Genomic DNA, 19588 nt, shown 5'->3' on the forward strand with positions numbered 1-19588 from the left:
CTTCTACTTCCACCTCCGCTTAGCGCGACGCCGAAGTCGTGAAAAGATGGGGTCAGAACGCGATGGTTTCTGGGCGTTGTAGTCCTCTATGAGGCGTGCCGGCAAGTGGAGAACTTCGCTGTGATTGGCTGTCGTGGGACCGGTCCTAAGATGGCGGTTTCTCATTGGTCAGCCCCTGTCCGTTGTGTTTGAATTGGGTGGCGGTTAGCCACTGAGTTGCGATCTCTCAGCTGGAGCTGTTTGGTTTCCTCTGCGTGTTTCGGGGCCCGCAGGTACGTGTCTGGTGGTTTCTTGGCATCCAAGTCCCCGAGGACGGTTCCCTTCCGCCGCTCCGCCATCCCTCACGTCCCCGCTCCCCGCCGGCGCTGCTCACCCCGGGGCTCGGTCCGCTCAGCCCGCACCCCGGCGCCATGGCTCCCAGGAAGGGTAGCAGCCGCAGAACCAAGACCAACTCGCTGCGGAGCCGGAAGCTCGTCTCCTTCCTGAAGGACTTCGACCGCGAAGGTAAGCGGCGGCTTCGCGGGGCTCCAGCGGGGTAGGACGCGGGGGTGGGGGTGGGGGGGTAGATTCACCCGCCTGCTGACCCGGGACCCTTCGCCCTCGACCTCTCGCAGTGCAAGTACGCACCAAGCAAATCGAGTCCGACAGACAGAACCTCCTCAAAGAGGTGGAGAACCTCTACAACATCGAGATCCTTCGGCTCCCCAAGGCGCTGCGCGAGATGAACTGGCTCGACTACTTCGGTAAGAGCTCTTGGGAAGGACTCGTTCAGATGCCTTCCTGATGAGGTCTACCATGACCTCTGATGGAAAATTGCCACCTGTTACAACTTATAGACAGGAAGCGAACATGAATTACCCTTCAGGTGAGCTTTATTAGGGAGTCTCACGACCTGGGGTAGTCATGATCCTCCTTCGAGTAGGAAAGCATTGGGAGAAATACTATACCAGAAGCGGTGTGATGGGGTCTTGAAGGGAGAGGGAGAGAGACTTCAATTCCAGAGTACAGAGGGGGTTTCTGACAGGCCTTCTGGAAGTGGGAGTGTTCAAATAGGCAAGCCTTAGGCACTGGGTAGGATCATGAAGTTATCCTACAGCTCTAAGAAGTAAGAGAGAACCTCAAGGTCACACACAGCACAACACACTTGTCCAGAGCGAGACTGCAGGGGGGTGTGACCCAATTTCTGGGAGAGCCAGAGGCAGCTAGAGTGTCTGATCTAATACCGCCCTACTGCTCAGTCTTACTATGTATCCCTGACTGGCCTGGAACTCAATATGTAGACCAGGCTGGCCTCAAAGAGATCTACCTGCCTCTGCCTCCTCAGCACTGGGATTAAAGCTGTGCACCACCAAGGCTGGTTTCTAAGTAGCTTTTCAGTAGTTGTTGGACTTGTGTAGAAGCAACTCAGTGGTTTACTGTGCAGTTTACTTATGTATTATTTGCTTACAGTTTGCAGCAACCTACTATGATAGAAACAGAAGCAGAGTTTTGGAAGTACCTATAAGGATTTATAAGATTTTTAGTATTATTTCATGTGTATGAGAGTTTTGCCTGAATGTATGTAAGTGCACCATGTACATGCCTGGTGCTCGAGGAGGTATGTTGGATCCCTGGAACTGGAGTTTTGGATAGTTGTTAGTCACCATATGGGTGCTGGGAACTGAACCTGAGTCCTCTGCAAGAGCAGTAAGTGCTCTTAATCGCTCAGCTATCTCTCCAGCTCTACATAGAAGTATTTTAACCAGAAGAAATACTCAGTACCAGAGCACTGAGTTGTGAGGGACAGTGGCACATTTGGGAAACAAAAGAACTTTGATAGAATAAATAGGTTACAACCAGGAGTAGTCAAACTTGAAGAAAGATTACGTTGTAAAAGTCTGCACTGGATGGAGGACTTAAGTGGTCCAGTCTGAGAAAGATAATTAGTATTAGGAAAGGTTATGTATTCTGCAAACCTGATAATAACTAAATACCATATTCTTTTTAAAGCCCTTGGAGGAAACAAGCAGGCCCTGGAAGAGGCAGCAACGGTAAGTGACCCATCTTGTTTTTGAGCTGGTTAGTTTGTAAATTTAATTCGGTCATAAAATCCAACTGTTGGGTGCATGCTGTAGAAAAGTTTCATTGGGGCTGGAGAGTTGACTCAGCAGTTGGGAGGACTGGCTGCTCTTGCAGAGGACCTGGGTTTGATTCTCAGCACCCACACGGCAGCTAACAATCATCTGTGGCCCCAGTTCCAGGGGAATCTGATGCCATCTTCTGACGTCCTTGGGCTTGCACAGCATGAGTACACTAACACATGCAGACAATACACTCATACATATAACATAAAAATAATAAAAATATAAAAACAGAAGAAAAGCTTTCATCAGAGGAGAGGGTATTCTGTGTCAACTGGAAACTTATAAACACCAAATGTAGGAAGCCCAAATAGATCTCAGTTCTCAAAAAAACTGTGTGATTGAGTCCCCCTCACATCCATCTGTGAGTTTCTCACCTGGGGAATGTAACAAACTGCGAATCAGAAAAAAAATAAATTGTATCCATACTAAATATGTACAGACTAATGATTATTACTATTACTGTTACTGAGACAGCATCTCTGTAGCCCCAGCTGGCTGGCAACTTGCTACACAGAAAAGGCTGGCCTCCATCTCCCAAATACATACACACAAATAAAAATGTAAAAAATAAAATTAAAAAAAAAAGTTGGCAAATGTATGTAAATGTCTCCCTGAGTTGAGAGCAGCTCAAGATGCAGGCAGTGTGAGACCCTGTTTGTAGCAAGTAGATCAAAATCAATGTGGGGTAATGAGGGCGTTCCCCAGGATAAGCTGCTATTCTCACAGAGATAGTATCAGAGTTGATTAGTGATGGCCACGGTAGGATCCCTGGCTTGGTTTGGGGGAAAGCCCACACACATTTGATCACAGATGTGTTCTACGTTGTGCAGAATATCATCAGAGTGGGTTAATTTGTCTTTCCTAAATTGTCAGAGGGAAGCAGTTCCATTTTGACAGGTTCCTTGTCCTTTGCCCTGGACTTTGCAAAGGAAGTAGAAAACCTTAAGGCTTATGTTCCTTTAAATCTGTGGGTTATTAGGTCATGACCCAGCCTGCCAGGAGACATAGAGACTGGCTTTACCATGCCATACTCTAGAAGCGATACTTTTTGCTGGTAATTTGTGTGAGTTCTCATAATTAGTTGGAATCTTGGGTTTAAAGGAACACAACTACAAGGGTTCATAATCTCACTGAGTAGCAGACATCCATCAACTTTAGAAGTTAAAGGTAATTAGGAGGCAGTTGTTGAGTTAGGGAAAAGAAGAGTTTGGGATGATTATGTAACAGTGGGAATATGCAAAGAAAAGTCAAGAGCTACTAAAGCAGGCTTTGTCCAGGCTTTCTTTTTCATTATAAGTTCCCATGACTCATTTTACTCTTCCCCTGCAAAGACCCACATCTCATGTTTCAAAACACTCTAGATGAATCATACTCATTAGCTAATACATCATCCTCATTTTAAATTAGTCAGAAATACAGAACTGCAAATAAAGCCTCCTGATATAAATGAGAGATCCAAGTATTAGCACACTAAATTGGGAGAATTCCAACTTCCACTAATATGATTTGAAACACCAGGAAGAAATGATACTTTGATCCTAAAGTTTTTGTTTTTTGAGATAGTCTCCCTGTGGCCCTGGCTGGCCTGGAATTCGATATGTAGACCAGGTTATCTTTGATCTCATAGAGATCTGCCTGTCTCTGCCTCCTAAGTGCTAGAATTAAAGGCATGCGCTACCATGCCCAGCTGTGTTTAGTTGTTTGAGTGGTTTTTGGTTTGTTTTGTTTTAAGAGATCTCGCTATGCAGCACAGACTGGCTAGAATTTTTGATCTTCCTGCTGAGAAATAGGCATGTGCCACCATGTCTAGGAGACCCTGTGGATTTACCAAAAAATTGGGAAGTCTGATAAAGCATAAGGGAGTATTAAAACAGTATTAAGGGAGGTTGCTCATTAGGAGCTGGTGCTTACAGATGAGATGTATAAAGTACAACCACTTTGGGAAACAGTTTGCCATGATATCAAGGCTGGTACTTAAAAGATATATGACTCTGTAACATTCTGTCCTTCCTAAGTATATAGCCAAGAGTGTTAGTGGTGCTAAGGATTTATCTCAGTGGCTGGAGTACTGACTTTGCACACCAGAAGGCCTGAGTTCCATCCCCAGTACCCCTGGGCTGGTGGCACACAGGCCTGCAATCCCAGGGTTACAGAGGACAGCAGGAGGATCAGATGTTCAAGGTTACCTTCAGCCTTAATCAGTTCCTGGCCAACCTGGATTACCTGAGACCCTATCTTAACAAAACATTAAGCCTGAGTATATAGCCAAAGAAAACTTGAATTCTTAAGTGTTTCAAATACATGCATGAGAGTTCAAAGTAGTTGTGATTTTAATAGTGAAAAACTTAACATAGCAATGTAAAAATCTGTGATACCATACAATGGGATATTATATAGCAATGAAAACAAATTAACCACAGTCATAAATAGTGGCCAAAATAAACGAGCAAAAATAGCTGCATGTGGTGGAATGCCTCTGTAATACTAGCATTTGGGGCTTAGGCAAAAGGATCCTTGAGTTTGAGGCCAGCCTCATAAAGTTCTAGGGTAGCCTGGGCTATAGCGGAAAAACCTGTCTCTAAAACAAAACAAACATCACCAAAACACAAGTAAAACTGAAAAAGTATGTAGACCAGGCTGGCCTCGATCTCACAGAGATCCACCTGCTTCTGCAGCCTGGGATTAAAGGCATCCATAGTGGCACATGCCTTTAATCCTAGCACTCGGGGAGGCAGAGGCAGGTGAATCTGTGAGTTTGAGGCCAGCCTGGTCTCCATAGTGAATCCAGGACAGCTGGGGCTACAGGGAGACCATGTCTCAAAAAGACCAAAAAAAAAAAAAAAAAATGGCATGCACCACCACATCCAGCTCTTAAAAAGCATTTTTCATATCGTGAAAAAGCTTGTGTATCTGTATACATATAAACGAAGGTGTATATGAGCAAGTCATATATCCATAAACTTTCTCCTTTTTTTTTTTTTTTCGAGACAGGGTCTCCCTGTTGCCCTGGCTAACCTAGAACTAGCTATGTAGGCCAGGCTGGCCTCCATCTCAGAGAGATTTGCCTGCCTCTACCTCCCAAGTGCTGGGATTAAAGGCATGCACCACCATGCCTGGCTATAAACTTTCTGTTTAGCAAATGGGGTAATAGTGACTTACTTCTGAGGAGAGAGAAGTAAGTAGAATGGATAAAGAATACCAAGCTGGAAGCTAGTTATGTCCTAGGTCGTGGGTGGTATGGTGGTTTATAGATGTTCGCCATATTGTAACTAACATCTAATAATCTTGTCATATACAAATTAAAGTTTTAAAGTTGATTTAAATCTTAATTTACTGTTTCCTACACATGATGAACTAAGCCTGGTACTTTCTATTTGTCACAGGCCGATGTGGATATCACAGAAATAAACAAATTAACAGCAGAAGCTATTCAGACGCCTCTGAAATCTGCCAAAAGTGAGTACTTGGGTTTTTTGTGTTTTTTTTTTTTTTCTTTAAAAAATTGTTTTTGAAGGGCTGGAGAGATGGCTCGGTGGTTAAGAACACATGGTGCTCTTCCGAGGATCTGGGTTCAATCAGCACCCATGTCTAGGCAGCTCAGCTCACAGCAGCCTATAACTCCAGCACTATGTGCACATGCACAAACGCACACACAGACACACATTTATACACATAATTTAAAAACAATAAAATTGTTTTACGCCTTTAATCCCAGCACTTGGGATGCAGAGGCAGGTGGATCTCTGTGAGTTCAAGGCCAACCTGGTCTACATAGTGAGTTCCAGGACAGCTAGGGCTGCAGGGAGACCCTGTCTCAAAAAAAAAAACAACAAAAAAAAAAACAGTAAGATTTTAAAAACATTTTTTGGTGTACATGTGTTTATGATGTGTGTGTCTGTTTATGGTCATATATGTGGGTGCATATGGGTGTAGAAGCCAGAGGTTGACATTGGGTGTCTTCCTTGCATGAGCTCCACTTCTGCTGAGGCAGTCTCTTGCTGAACTTAGAGCTTGCCAATTGAGCTAGTCTGGCTAGCCAGCTTGCCCCATCCTGTCTTTGCACCTGAAGGCCGGGATTGCAGGTGGCCTTTTACCTGGGTCCTCACACTTGCATGGCAAGCAGTTTGTGCTGAGCTATCAGCCTAGGCCTTTAATGTTTTTTTGAGATAGAATCTCACTGCAGCCCAAATGAGCCTGGAACTTGCTATCTTCCTCCCTCAGTGCTAGGGTTGCCGGCCCGTGCCAGCATGTCTGGTATGAGTGCTTTCCAACACTCCTTCCTATTCAACAGGGAGCTGAGGTCCAAAGAGCTTTGATGGCCACCCAGGCCAGGCCTCATTGGTGTTCCTCTCTCTTCCAAGAATGTCTGGTTCTTAATCTGTAAGAACAAAAATTTGATTTTAGCCACTACATTCAGTGAATTGTATGCAAGACTGACACCAACCCAGTCTCCAAGACTGCTGTGTGAACTAAGCTGAGTGAAAGGAGGGGGAAGGCTGTGCTGGAAAAAAGCCTTGCTGCCTACTCACTTTCTCCTGGGTGAAACAAGTTTTAGGGCTCATCAGCTGACCTGAAGAGAACTGCAGAAGAAATACCTTTCTCAGTATGAAGTCCCTGTGACTTAGTTCAGTGATCTTTCTGTGTGAATCATCTTACTTTATGCCCCACTCTGTGGGAAGCACTGTTGTTTTGTTGCTTAACTTTTTTTTTTTTTTTTTTTTTTTTTTTTTTTTTTTTAAAAAAAAAAAAAAAAAAAAAAAAAAAAAGAGGACGATAAATCTTTCACTGTGATATATCAAAATAACAGAGGATCCACCTGCCTCTGCCTCCCAAGTGCTGGGATTAAAGGCGTGCACCACCACGCCTGGCTGCTTGACTTTTTTTAAAAAATATTTTTTAATTTTTATTTTATGTGTACAAGTGTATTGTCTGCATGTGTGTGAGTTCACCCATGTCGTGCAGTGCCACAGAGGTTAGAAGGTGGCTTCAGATTCCCCTGGAATGGAGTTAAGGACAGTTTGGAGCCTCACACATGGTGAGGTTTTTGTCTAACTGACCTTAAGACGGAATTGTTGACTTTTTTTAAAAAATATTTTTTAATTTTTATTTTATGTGTACAAGTGTATTGTCTGCATGTGTGTGAGTTCACCCATGTCGTGCAGTGCCACAGAGGTTAGAAGGTGGCTTCAGATTCCCCTGGAATGGAGTTAAGGACAGTTTGGAGCCTCACACATGGTGAGGTTTTTGTCTAACTGACCTTAAGACGGAATTGGACTTGAGTGTTCCTAAGCTCCATGCTAAGTCTGTTAGATCGCTTTTGTTTCATTTTTTTTAAATTTTATTTATTATTTTTACTTTATGTGTATGCGTGTATTGCCTACATGTAGGTAAGTGCACCGTGTCGTGCAGTGCCCACGGAGGTCAGAAGAGGCCGTTGGATCCCCTGGAACTGGAGTTATGGACAGTTGTTAGCTGCCATGTGGGTGCTGAGATTCGAACCTGGGCCTTCTGCAAGAACAACCAGTGTTGTTAACCGCTGAGCCCTCTCTCCAGCCCTGCTTTTGTGTCATTTATATACTTGAGTAATACCAGTTTCTCTTCTAAGCTCCATAGGCTTGCCTAGTTCATGGTGATCAGATGGGACTGTATCTTGTGATTTCATGCCTTAGAACTGAATACATGAGGTCCATTATCAACTAGCATTTGAAAATGATTTTATAACGTTTTGACCATGAACTTGAACCACATGGCTCAATAGTTAAGGGCCCTGACTACTCTTGCAGAGGACCTGGATTCGATTCCCAGCATTCACATGGCAGCTAACAACTGTCCTTAACTCCTGTTCCAGGGACTCCAACACCTTCTTCTGACCTCCATGGGCATTGCAGGACACGAGTGCACTTAGACACGTGCAGGCAGACACTCATATACAATAAAATAAAATGTTTAAAAAAAAAAAAAAGAAAAACAAACATGTGTGGTGGCAACTATCATCCCAGCACTTGGAAGGTGGAGGCAAGAGGATCAGTAGTTCAAGCTCAGCCTCAGCTACATAGTATATTTGAGGCCAGCCTGGGCCACATGACCTTGCCTCAGCAAGGATTTGATGTGCAGGATTACAACTAACAAAAAAACTTATAGTCCTTCAGTCTGATCCCCACCCCCATGACTAAATACCTGTTTTTTTTTCTATATACCCTGCTCAGGATTGTACATATTTAGCAGTGAGACACTCTGCCATTCATCACTGCACAACTGTGATGGCTAGAAACTTCTAATTTTTTTGTTTTGATTCTTTTTAGTCAGGGTGTCATATAGACCGGGCTGACCTTGAACTTGCTTATGTAGCAAACACTGACTTGATCCTCCTTCTTCTACCTCCCAAGTGCTGAGATTACAGGTGTATGTCACGACTCCTGGCAATCCCCTCTGATTTTTTTTAATATGTCTCTGTGTGTCTGAATAAATGCTACCTGTGCATGTGCCCATGGAGGCCAGAAAGGGGCATCAGATCCCCTGGAGCTGGTGTACAGGTAATTGTGTGCCATCTGATGTGAGTGCTGAGAACCAAACTGGAGTCCTCTGGAAGAGCAGAAAACACATTTAACTGCTGAGCCATCTCATCATCTCTTTGTAAAATTGAAGCAGTGTTTCCTTATAGTATCTGTATCATCTGTAGTAGTTCTGTTCTGTAGAGGCCATGCCAGAGCCCCTTAAATATGAAAATTCGTTATTTCCTCTGGAATCTTTCAGCTTAAACATCTCTCTTACTCCTTGTTCCTCCTAAGATAATAGTTGTAACAGTAATTTTATTGTTTATAAATAGCAATAAATAAGACATGTAACTTGTGTTTCATACTGTCCAGTGAGCCTTATGTGCATTCTTGCATAAATAATACTTAAAAGCAGAATTCAAGGGCTCGAGGATACAGAAATTTAAAAACCCTGTTCCTTTAGAGTACATGTTACAAGTCTCATAACGTCCTTGTACAGGGGCAGCAATTGGCCTCAAACATGGAATTCTTGTGTTTTAGCCTCCCAAGTGCTGGCATTATAGGTATGCACCACCACTCCTAGCTCAAGTCTGTCTTAATCAGAATGCTGGGCTAGCCCCACAATAATATTATATATGGTGTCTTTTTTTTTGACAGGGTTTCTCTGTGGCCCCAGATGGCCTAGAACTCACTATGTAGACCAGGCTGGCCTTGAACTCACAGAGATCTGTCTATCTCTGTCTCTTAAATGCTGCTATTAAAGGTGTGTACCACCATGCCTGGCTTTATATACAGTTTCTTTACCACTCTGATTATTTCCCTTTGTTTAAACCCTCTTTGACTTTTAAAAAATATTTTATTTATTGTTTTTTATTTTACATGTTTGAGTGTGTTGCCTGCATGTGTGTAAGTGCACCCATATCATGCAGTGCCCTCAGAGGACAGAAGAGGGCGTCAGATCCCCTGAAACTGGAGTTACAGACAGTTGTTAACCACCATGTGGGTGCTGGGATTTGAACCTGGGTTTTCTGCAAGAACAGCCAGTACTCTTGACTGCTGAGCCATCTCTCCAACCTCACCCTCTTTGATTTTTAAAAAATATTTATTTTTTTTTTTATTTTATGTGTATGAATGTATTATTTGCATATATGTAAGTGCACTGATTCATGCAATGCCCATGGAGGTCAGAAGAGGTTATCAGATCTTCTGGAACTGGAATTAGGAATGGTTGTTACCTACCATGTGCATGCTGGGAATCAAACCCTGGACCTCTGAAAGAGCAGCCAATGCTTTTAACTGGTGAGCCATCTCTCCAGCCCCACTCTTTGTTTTTGAGACATGGTCTCCCTGTAGCCCAGCTAGTCTAGAACACAACTATGTATAGCTGAAACTCTATTTGTTTTTGTTTTGAGACAGGGTCTCCCTATAGCGCCTAGCTGGCCTGGAACTCACTATGTAGATCAGGCTGGCCTCCATCTCACAGAGATCTGCCTGCCTCTGCCTCCCAAGTGCTGGGATTACACCACGCCCAACTTTAAAACCCTCTTTTTAAAAAGATCACCTGGCCTAGGGGTGTGATTCAGTTTTAGAGCACTTGCCTAGTATATACGAAGCTTTGAGTTTGATCTCAGTACTACACTGAAAATATATATCAAGCTTTTTATGTTGAGTCTACTTGACTACAGCCTAAGAAATTTTCATTCCTTATAAAAACACGCAAGCCCGTGAAAGTTTATTCCCATCAGAAATAACACTCTTAAAACTGTTCCTTATAGAGCGAAAGGTAATACAAGTGGATGAAATTATAGCAGAAGAAGAAGAAGATGAAGAAAATAAGCTTAAGAATCTTCGATCTACAAGAGTAAGTAGGAATTCAAGCTAAGGGGATAAGGGCTGACAGGAGATAGCAAATACAGAAATGTGTGGAATACAGTGTTGCCTTGGCAGAGCTCAGGATTCACTAAAAGATTCCACTTAGGTGGCAGATAACAAATGTCACTGTTGACTCAGAAGAGGGAGCTAGTAAGCCTTCTCTACCCTGTTAGTACACAGCCAGTTCTTTGAAAGTGAGTGAGGTTCTACCAGCTGAAGCAGAAAGTGAAAAAGTTCAGGACAAGCCAAGAAAGTATCTAAGGAGCAGGATGTGGTTGTTATTGCTAGGATGTAAGTGGTGGCAACAGTAGAGGGAGAACAGAAACCAGATGATGGATGGCCTACTGTGCCCGGCTTAAGTTTCCATTCTGTCAGCTAGGTAATGCTAAATGACACCAGGTCAATATTTCAAAACAGTATTCAGAATACACGGAAGAGGGTCAAAGAAGACAAGGAACCCAGTCAGGATGAATAAAAGTGTAATACCTATTGAAAAAATTAGGGATTGTTTTGAGAGAAGTTCTATAGAGGAGAATGGGTGTGATTGCTCTGAGAAAGGAGAAACCAGAGATGAATGGTTTCTAGATTAGGCAGCTGCCATCCAGTGAAGTGTAGGGCCCAGGAGACAGCATCCAGTTAGGATGATGGGAAGCACTTGTCTGACCTGCTAAGTTCTTAAGTACTTTTCAAGGCATCTAGGCTAGATGGGATTTTAGCCTGTGTTCAGCAAGACGGAGAGATAAGACACATGCTGACCCCTGTGTCTTTATACACTCATTCCTTGGTGGGGATGGGAAGACTGCTGGAGAGCAGGTAGGAAGGAAAGCTGTAGATGGGCACTGGATGAAAAGTGGGAGGGAACTCCTGAGGCCAGCTCCCATGAGACAGCTGGAAAGGGAGGACAGCAGAGGCATGCGGGAGAAGCAGAGGAAGAGAACTGCCAGAAGTAAATAGTGTCTCTTGTCAGGTACCCCCAGGGCTCAGCAAGAGGAAGACTGCAGAGGATTCGCTGGACAGGGCACCTGAGATGCCCTGAGTGACCCCTACAGTAGCATTTTTTTTAAGGAAAGTAGTGGGAACAAGCCAGGATACAATCAGTTCAAAAGAGATTTAACTTTAGGGGCTGGGGGTAGGAGGCTCCATGGGTAAAGTACTTACTGCACAAGCATGAAGGTTTGAGTTCAGATCCCCAGCACCCACATAAAAATAAAAAGCCAGACATTGGGTGTGTGTACCAATAATCCCTACACTGGTAGATAAAGACAGAAGGATTCTTGGGGCTCGCTGACCAGCCAGTCTAGTCAATCAGTGAGCTCTATGTTCAATGGGAGAGGCTGTCTCAAACAGTAAGGTAGAATACACTGGAGAAAGACACCCAGTGTCAACCTGTGGCCTCCATGTGCATGTGCATGGCCACATGTACCCTGCACATACACATACAGAGAAAAAGAAATTTATCTTTTGGCCTAGTCTATATTGAAGACTGAGCTGACAGAAGTCTTCAGGTTTTGTATATTTTAATCACTGAGTGGCCCTTCTTTGTGTATGTTTGTTGGGTTTGGTTTTTGACACAGTCTCATTGTGTAGCTCAAGCTAGCCTTGAACTTGCTGTCCTCCTGCCTCAGCCTTACAAGTGTTAGGATTACAAGCATGTGCCATCATGCCCAACTGAGATGAACCTACTTATATTCAGTATTAAATTTCTTTTCTAAAGCTCATGCCCTTTCCCCTCCTTTTTTATCTTCTTACTTGTTTGATTATACCTTTAGGTCAAAAGGTGTCCTCCATCCAAGAAGAGAACCCAGTCCGTACAAGGAAGAGGGAAAAGCAAAAGGTATTGGTTTTCAAAAGGTTGATTTGTGGCTTTGCCTTTGTTGGAGGACAACATTCAACATTGCAGATGCAGAGGCAAAGAGGGTTTTAGGAACTGAGGAGATAGCTCATGAGGACCTGAGTTAGAGCCCTAGAACCCTTTAAAAAAATACTGAGCAAGGTGGCTCAGCAGGTAAAGGTGCCTGAGTCTGATCCCATGGTGGAAGGAGAGAACTGACTCTTAAATATTGTCCTTTGACCTCCACATACATACTGTGGTCCACATGCACCACACACACACACACACACACACACACACACACACACACAAAATAATAACAATAATGAATAAAATTTTCTAAATATTTACTGCCAAATGTGGTGGTGCATTCTTGTAATCCCAATGCTGGGAAGATAGAAAGAGGCAGATCCTTGGACTCACTAACCAACCAGTCTTAGCCTACCTGGTGAGCTCCAAGCCAGTGATGGTCCCTGTTTCAAAGGCGGTCAAAAGCATTCCTCAGAATGACACTGGAATTTGTCCTCTGACCTCCACACACGTATACCTACCTGCTCTCACACACATATACACACATTTTTTGGCGGGGGGGTCTTTTTGAGACAGAGTCTCCCTGTAGCCCTGGAACTCACTATGTAGACCGGGCTGACTTTGAACTCACAGAGTTCTACCTCCTGAGTGCTGGGATTAAAGGCATGCACCACCACACCTAGTTCACATGAAAATTTTTTAATGTTTATTTAGTGTATTGTGTGTCTGTGTGAATGTATGTTATATGTGGTACCCTTGGGGAGGCAAGAAGAAGGTGTCAGTCCCCTGGAACTATTGCTCTAGCCCCACACTTTTTTTTTAATTAAAGGAAATAAAAGGCCTTGGTGGCTGGTGTTCAAGCACTTAAAGTCATATGTTCTTCAGTGTCCTCTGAAGTGTGCTAAGCCAGCACCCTCTCACCTTCTCTAGTTCTGCTTCCATTCTCTACCTTCACTCTTAATCACTTTCTCTTTTTTTTTGTCTTTTTGAGACAGGGTCTCCCTGTAGTTCCAGCTGACCTGGAACTCATCATATAGACTAGGGTGGCCTTGAACTCACAGAGATTGGCCTGCCTCTGCCTCCCGAGTGCTGGGATTAAAGGCCTGTGCTACCATGTCCAGTGACCCTTTTGAAGCACAAATGGACAGTGGGGACCAAAAAAGTATCAAATTCATGTAATCAGGCTTGGTGGCGGGCACCTCCACCAGCTGAGGCGTCTCACTGACTCTTTGTGTGTGTGTGTGTGTGTGTGTCTCTCACATGTTAGTGGGTACACCCAGAAGAGGGCATAAGATCTGGAGCTGGAGTTGCATGCAGTTGTGAGTACTGACTGAAACGAACTTGGGTCCTGTGGAAGAGCAGAAAGTGCTCCTCACCACTGAGCCATCATGTTTCTTGAAATGTTCCTACTAGTCCCTATAAGTAAAGAATCTCCATGGATTCAAACTGATTATGCCAAATTCTACTGTAAACCCTTCTGGGGGAAAAGAAAAATAAATAGGGAAGTAGGCCTTGGGCTGCACGTCTCTGAAGATTAGGCCTGCCTTTCCCTGGCAGAGACCACAAGACTTGAGCTAGGTGTCTTGGGAAAGAACAGAGTTGTGCCAAGGAGCCTTTGCATTATTAAGAGGCTGCCCCTTCCACCTGGCTGGGAAATTGCTTGCTGCCAGCAGACTGCTGGGTTCAGTCTGGCTCCTAGTTAGCTGTGTGTTCTTGGAAACGTTCTTGAAACTTGTGTACCTGAGCTTCGGCAGCCATAAATGAAGTTACAAACAGTACTCACCCACCAGAGTGACATGGAGGGTCACATAACTTAAGGGGTGCAGGGCAGTATCTGACATATTGCTTGCCTCTGTGGCTGTGATGTCACTGCACCTATGACTTGACACACCTCATAGCTATTTCTTACCTGTAGGTTAAGCCATGACAGCTTTGTAACACCAGCTTTGAGCAGACTGGAGATGTCTTTGGTAAAACCAACCCCAGGCATGACACCCAGGTTTGACTCCAGGTGAGTACTGAAAGCCGAACTTGGATTTGGGTAGGAGCCCAGCAGTGAGTAGCACTCAGAAGGAGTGTGTATGTGATGCTCCTGAGCCTTAGCCTGGGACACCTCAGTCTCAGTAGCTGTCTGAGCTTCCCGGTGTTTCCCTTTCCCTTGAGTGCACGCTCACCCATTTTCAGTGGTGAAACAATTGCTATGAAAAGGAGGAGCGTGTTCAGCATGAGATGATTAGGAGGCCTTGCTTTCTGCCTTCTCTTACTCTAGTAGAAGTTATTTAAAGATGAGTAGTTGCTTATTCCTATACTCTTGGTAGGAAGAAAATGATAGACCTTTTAGGAGAGCAACATAACAGGACTGTTCACAGGGAAGTTAATATCTTCCCTGGGGGCTAGCTGGTCAAGTAGGAAATGCTGTGTAGTCCCTAGGAAAGAATGGTGGTGGTAATCCCCACCCTTAGGAGGTAGAGGCAGGAAGACTGGAAGTTCAAAGTCATCCTTGGTTGCCTAACAAGTTGGAGGCCAGCCTGGGCTACTTGAGACCCTGTCTCAAAAAGAAATAGTGGAGATGTTTGCTCCAAGGGAAGAGTTTCATTGTTGTAGCAGCTTGGAGCAGGTTGCTGACCAGTTTGTACTGCTTGAGCATCTTGGTTTTGTGTGTAGAAATTTTCTGGAAAGTGAGAAATTAAGACTGGCTACCTCTGTAGAGTAGTGCAAAAAGTGGTGATCTCTGGGGTGAAGAAGACTTTGCACTTTTAATTCCCACTCCACAGTTTTTCACCTGAGCATGTAGCCAAAGCCATTTTGAAGGAAATGGGTAACAGCATTCTGTCTTGAGAAGGTTGGTCTGGGGACTAGCATGATGTAATCTCTGAATCCTCCTCTGACCCTGGAAACTTCCTCCTGATGGAAGCACTTAGCCACTCTTGGAAGCACATTAACCAGTTTATTTCTGGCTCTGGATGGGTGGATGGTAGGCAACCATACGGAGCTTTGGCCCTAAAATTTGCATGGGTGAAAGTTGACTTTCACTAGATGTATGTTTGATAATTACAACCTCCTTTCTCCAGCTGTGTTTAGTCATTACAGCTTAAAAAATGTTTTCCCTAAATTTAGAACTTGCCTTCTTAGAAATGTGTGATTTGAAAACTACAGCTTGAGACCAGATGGGGGTTGGCAGGGCTTGTCGTTTGGCTGTCGTTATTCAGTCTTCCAAGCCGTCTTCAGAGTTTTCCACTTTGTAGGGTCTTCAAGACCCCAGGCCTGCGCACTCCAGCAGCCAGAGAGCAGATCTACAACATATCGGTCAATGGCAGCCCTCTGGCTGACAGCAACGAGATCTCCCTCACCGTGCCTATGGGCGGTGGTGCGGTAAGTGTCACCCTTGGAAGCCAGGCACCAGTCAGTTGGTTGCTGGGTGAAACTTCTTTCTTCCCTGAGCTGTCATCTTCCCACCCCATAAGAGTCCCTTCAGTGGGGTGGGTCCTAACTACCATACTTCCTCAGCACAGAACCCAATTCTCTTTCCCAGGGTCGAGGTCCAGACTGGGAAGACCCCCACCCATCCCTGGGTTCTGTCAGCCCCAGCTGTCATCTGCCCCCTGCTGACAGCTCACATAGGAGTTAGTGTTCCTGCCCCTGAGAAGCAGCTCTGGCTAAGATGGGCTCCAGTGTTAACATCTGTGATGTGTGCAATAACAGGGATATTAGAAGGCGTGCAGAGGAAGGCACTGCTGGGGTCCCACTTCATCTAGACGGCAGCATGAGCTGTACCTCCAGCTCCTGAGCACTGAGAGATTCTGAAACAAGCTGGCCTGGTTCATCTGGGCTGCAAAAAGAGAGTAACCTGCTCAGTCTCTGTAAGGAAAGCGTGATCCATCTCAGATGTGCTCTCTGTGGCATTGTGCCGGGAGATACAGCCAGTGGCCCAGTGACAGCTCTCATGGTGTTAGTGTGTTCTCAGGTCTGATTACCGCCCCCCCCCAGCTACCTTACTATTACTTTATACTAGCTATACCCTCTCACCATGCACAGGGTGTCAAGGGGACCCTGGGCACACTGGCTGCTGGGTGGAGGTTCCTGTCTAGAAAGACATGCCATTTAACCCCTCCTCCCTCCTTACAGAGCATGCGGTTGCTAGCGAGTGATTTGCGGAGGGTCGACATTGCACAGCTGGATCCAGAGGCCTTAGGAAACATTAAGAAGCTCTCAGTAAGTCTCTGACTTACTTCCATATTCAGAAGCCTCTGGAGGCTTTCTTAGTTTAACTTTCTCTAGGACTGTGTTTTGGGTCTGAGCTAATAGTTGATTCTTAGAATCATGTTGCCTTCTTTCCCACAGGGGTTTTATCTTACTTACACAGCAGTGGTTCTGCTCCTAAGTTGATGTTGAGTTTTGATCTCTCCCAAACTGCTTGCCAGTGAAGTTCCATAGCAAAGTGGAAGTTCACCTTACCCAGGCAGGTGATGCCAGGGCATACTATGACCCCACTCACTGCCAGGAACCAAAACTCCCTAACAGTCAAAGAGAGGAGGGGCATGTTTAGAGTCTTATAGAATCCAGAAAAGAGCTCAGCACCTCCAGCCGTGAGAGTTCGTGGACTTTCCCTGCCCTGTCCTGAGCACCTCTCTGCTCTGGAGCCTGAGCACTCATTTCTCCTGTGCATCTCAGCACATCGCCCTCTCTAAGCTTTCGGGTTCTGCTTTCCCTTGACATTGGCCTGTGGACTTTGTAGAGCCCCAGCCCAGCTCTGACTTTATTATTCCAATGCCAACACTTTGCCATTTTCATAGTTTAAATTCTCAAGAAGAAAAGCTCTGGTCCAATGGATCTTCCTGGCCCTAGTGGTCAGGTGTGATCTTGAGAATGGATGGGAACACAGTTGCAGACATGGTCGCTGGAGGCTTAACCTGCTCTACATCTGTGAAGTATACACCATGGAAGGGACAAGGGTTTGGCTGGGATCCTAAACCTGTATTAAGGTCACACATCTGACAGTCCCCCTCCAGTATTACTGTGCCCAGATACTCCGCTGCTCCCTTCACCATCTCATTTAAGATGTTCAGATGAGAAACCATCTCCAAAAGGCTGATTAGTGTGCTGTACAAATAAAGAATGGGGGGTGGGGAGCTTCACTCAGACCTGTGCATTTTAAACTAAGCAGTTGACTGGTGTGCCCAGTGACATCTTTAAATGGCCCGTCTCCTCTTTTTAGAGCCGTCTTGCCCAAATCTGCAGCAGCATACGGACCCACAAATGAGAAGGCAATGGAGCAGGACAGGCGGTGGCAGCAACCATGGTGGCAGAACACATGCGTCTCTCTCTCTCTCCCCGCTTCTGTGGGGTGCTTGGTGGGGCCTTACAGTCTTTCTTCTGCTGTGCCCAATGGTTCTGACATGTGGAACAGTACTTTGTGTTTGTCTCTGTTTATCAAAGTCCAAAAATTGGTTTGGGATCAGCTCCTGTGTCTTCTACCTCTACCTCTCTAGTTAGTAGGAATTTGGATAAGAGAACAATAGGGCTCACAGCAGTCTAGGGTTTAGTGTGCCTGGTGCAGAGTAACTGTAAGCTGTCCTGTGGTCCCACCAGGTCCTTAGACTGCAGAAGCATTCTGCCCCGTAGGGGGTCACCAGAAGGGTGACTTGTCTGCTGACCTCTTTCCATGTGTTCTGCCTGTGCCTAGGACACAGACCAGCTACATGGGATCAGCAGCAGGATCCTGTGCTCCAGCAACTTCTGTGCCCCTAATCATGAGCTGTGCCCTTAATCATGAGTTGTGCCCCAGGCATTTGGGAACAGAGTGCTCCCTGCAGGCTCAGGGCACGGCTCTCTTGTGTCTGGCTCTTTGTTATGTTCTGTGTTATTATTTCAGTCTTCTAAGGCTGAAGTGTTTCAAGCTGTTTTATTCTCTCGCTGAAGCTTTTACACATTGTTTTCTTGAGCAGTGGTATCTCTCAGCTGATTCGTCCCACTGAAAGATAGCTGTTTTCAATAAATTCTGGTTTGTTTGGATTTTTAATCAATACTCAGCAGCCTGGCGTCTAGCTGTACTGTGTGCACTTGGGTAGTATGGGAGCTGTAGCCACTGGAGTGGGCACCCCTGGACAGCTGCTTTCCTCAGGAGAGTGGATACCTCTGCTGTAGGGAAACTTCTGACCTCTGAAAAAGGGGACCCCCAAGACCCAGGCCAGGCATGTTCCCCACACTTAATTCCAGGAGCTAAGGAGGATGAACTGTAGGGCATCATGGTAAACCACAGCATGGGGCCGGGCCAGGAAGGGCAGGGGCAGGGCACTGCCCATCCTGCTTCTCTTTACTTTCCAGTCCTGAGACTCAGGCAGCTCTCTGTCTCCCTCCAGCTCTCCACACTGAATGAACCACATGGATTCTGGTGGCAGAGGGTGCTTCCAGGAGAGAGCAGGGATCATTCAGGCTGTTGGGCATGTGTACTTCATAGAGAAGCCTCTGGTCAGTGATGGCATTTGGAAGACAGGGTGGTAACCTAGTCGCCACCCCTGAGGCTTACACCTGGCCCTTGCTCCTCTCAGGCACTGTTGTGCTGTCAGGGAGCAGTTAGGATTCAATACTACCCGGAGCCTGTCCTGGCATGCTGGCCTCCACTCCCATCACTTCCAGAATGAGCTCAGTTGTAGGACATGTATCGTATACAGCTAAGGCATCCTTGGTGCTAAGGAAGGGAACAGCTTTGTAAGGTAGTATTGCAAAGTACAGTCTAGACCAGTCACAGACATCTTACTGCCACCCCACAAGTACACCCTTAAGTGTCTGGGTTAGTTTGGCAGTAATTTTTGTTTTGTTTTTGCCTTGTTTGTAATTTTAAATTAGTTACCAACATCTTATTTTAAAAACAGAAAGATACCATAAAGATTGCTAGCCTACAGATAAGGTATGGCAACCCAAGCCCATAGTCACCTAGAGGTGAGGAACAGTTTCCTTGGCCCATAGCAAATCTTTTTCCAGTTCAAAGCAGTTCCACTGAAATCACTTTTCCTGACTTCCCTCATCCCTCTGGGTAGAAGGGTCTATTGAAGCTTGCTGTCCTCCTTCCCCAGGACCCCTGAGGTAGTTTCTAGAAACCCCAGAACACCACTAAAGAATAGGTTCCTGGGGACTGGAGAGATGGCTCAGTGGTTAAGAACACTGGCTGTTCTTGCAGAAGACCCAGGTTCTATTCCCAGCACCTGTAACTCCAGCGTCTATTCCCAGCTGTCTGTAAC

General features: G+C 45.3%; 1 protein-coding gene across 1 annotated transcript; it reads left to right on the forward strand.

The window, feature by feature from the left end:
- Nucleotides 1-147: 147 nt before the first annotated feature.
- On the forward strand, nt 148-18373 carry Cdca8 (cell division cycle associated 8). The gene is made up of 10 exons (XM_008850209.3): nt 148-504; nt 615-743; nt 1990-2030; nt 5507-5579; nt 10393-10478; nt 12259-12323; nt 14266-14361; nt 15596-15722; nt 16476-16562; nt 17566-18373. The coding sequence occupies exons 1-10, from the start codon at nt 411-413 to the stop codon at nt 17608-17610; spliced, it is 843 nt and encodes a 280-aa protein (XP_008848431.1). The 5' UTR covers nt 148-410; the 3' UTR covers nt 17611-18373.
- The last annotated feature ends 1215 nt before the right edge of the window (nt 18374-19588 follow it).

This window comes from Nannospalax galili, unplaced genomic scaffold (genome assembly GCF_000622305.1).
Source record: "Nannospalax galili isolate Female #2095 unplaced genomic scaffold, S.galili_v1.0 scaffold944, whole genome shotgun sequence".
In the NCBI taxonomy this organism is placed as follows: Eukaryota; Metazoa; Chordata; class Mammalia; order Rodentia; family Spalacidae; genus Nannospalax; species Nannospalax galili.

Bases quoted from the DNA above. Each gene is read 5' to 3' on its own strand.
- Cdca8 (XM_008850209.3), top strand. From the start codon at position 411: ATGGCTCCCAGGAAGGGTAGCAGCCGCAGAACCAAGACCAACTCGCTG. The intron at 5,580-10,392 runs GTGAGTACTTGG...TGTTCCTTATAG, and splicing joins GCCTCTGAAATCTGCCAAAA to AGCGAAAGGTAATACAAGTG. The intron at 15,723-16,475 runs GTAAGTGTCACC...CCCTCCTTACAG, and splicing joins TGCCTATGGGCGGTGGTGCG to AGCATGCGGTTGCTAGCGAG.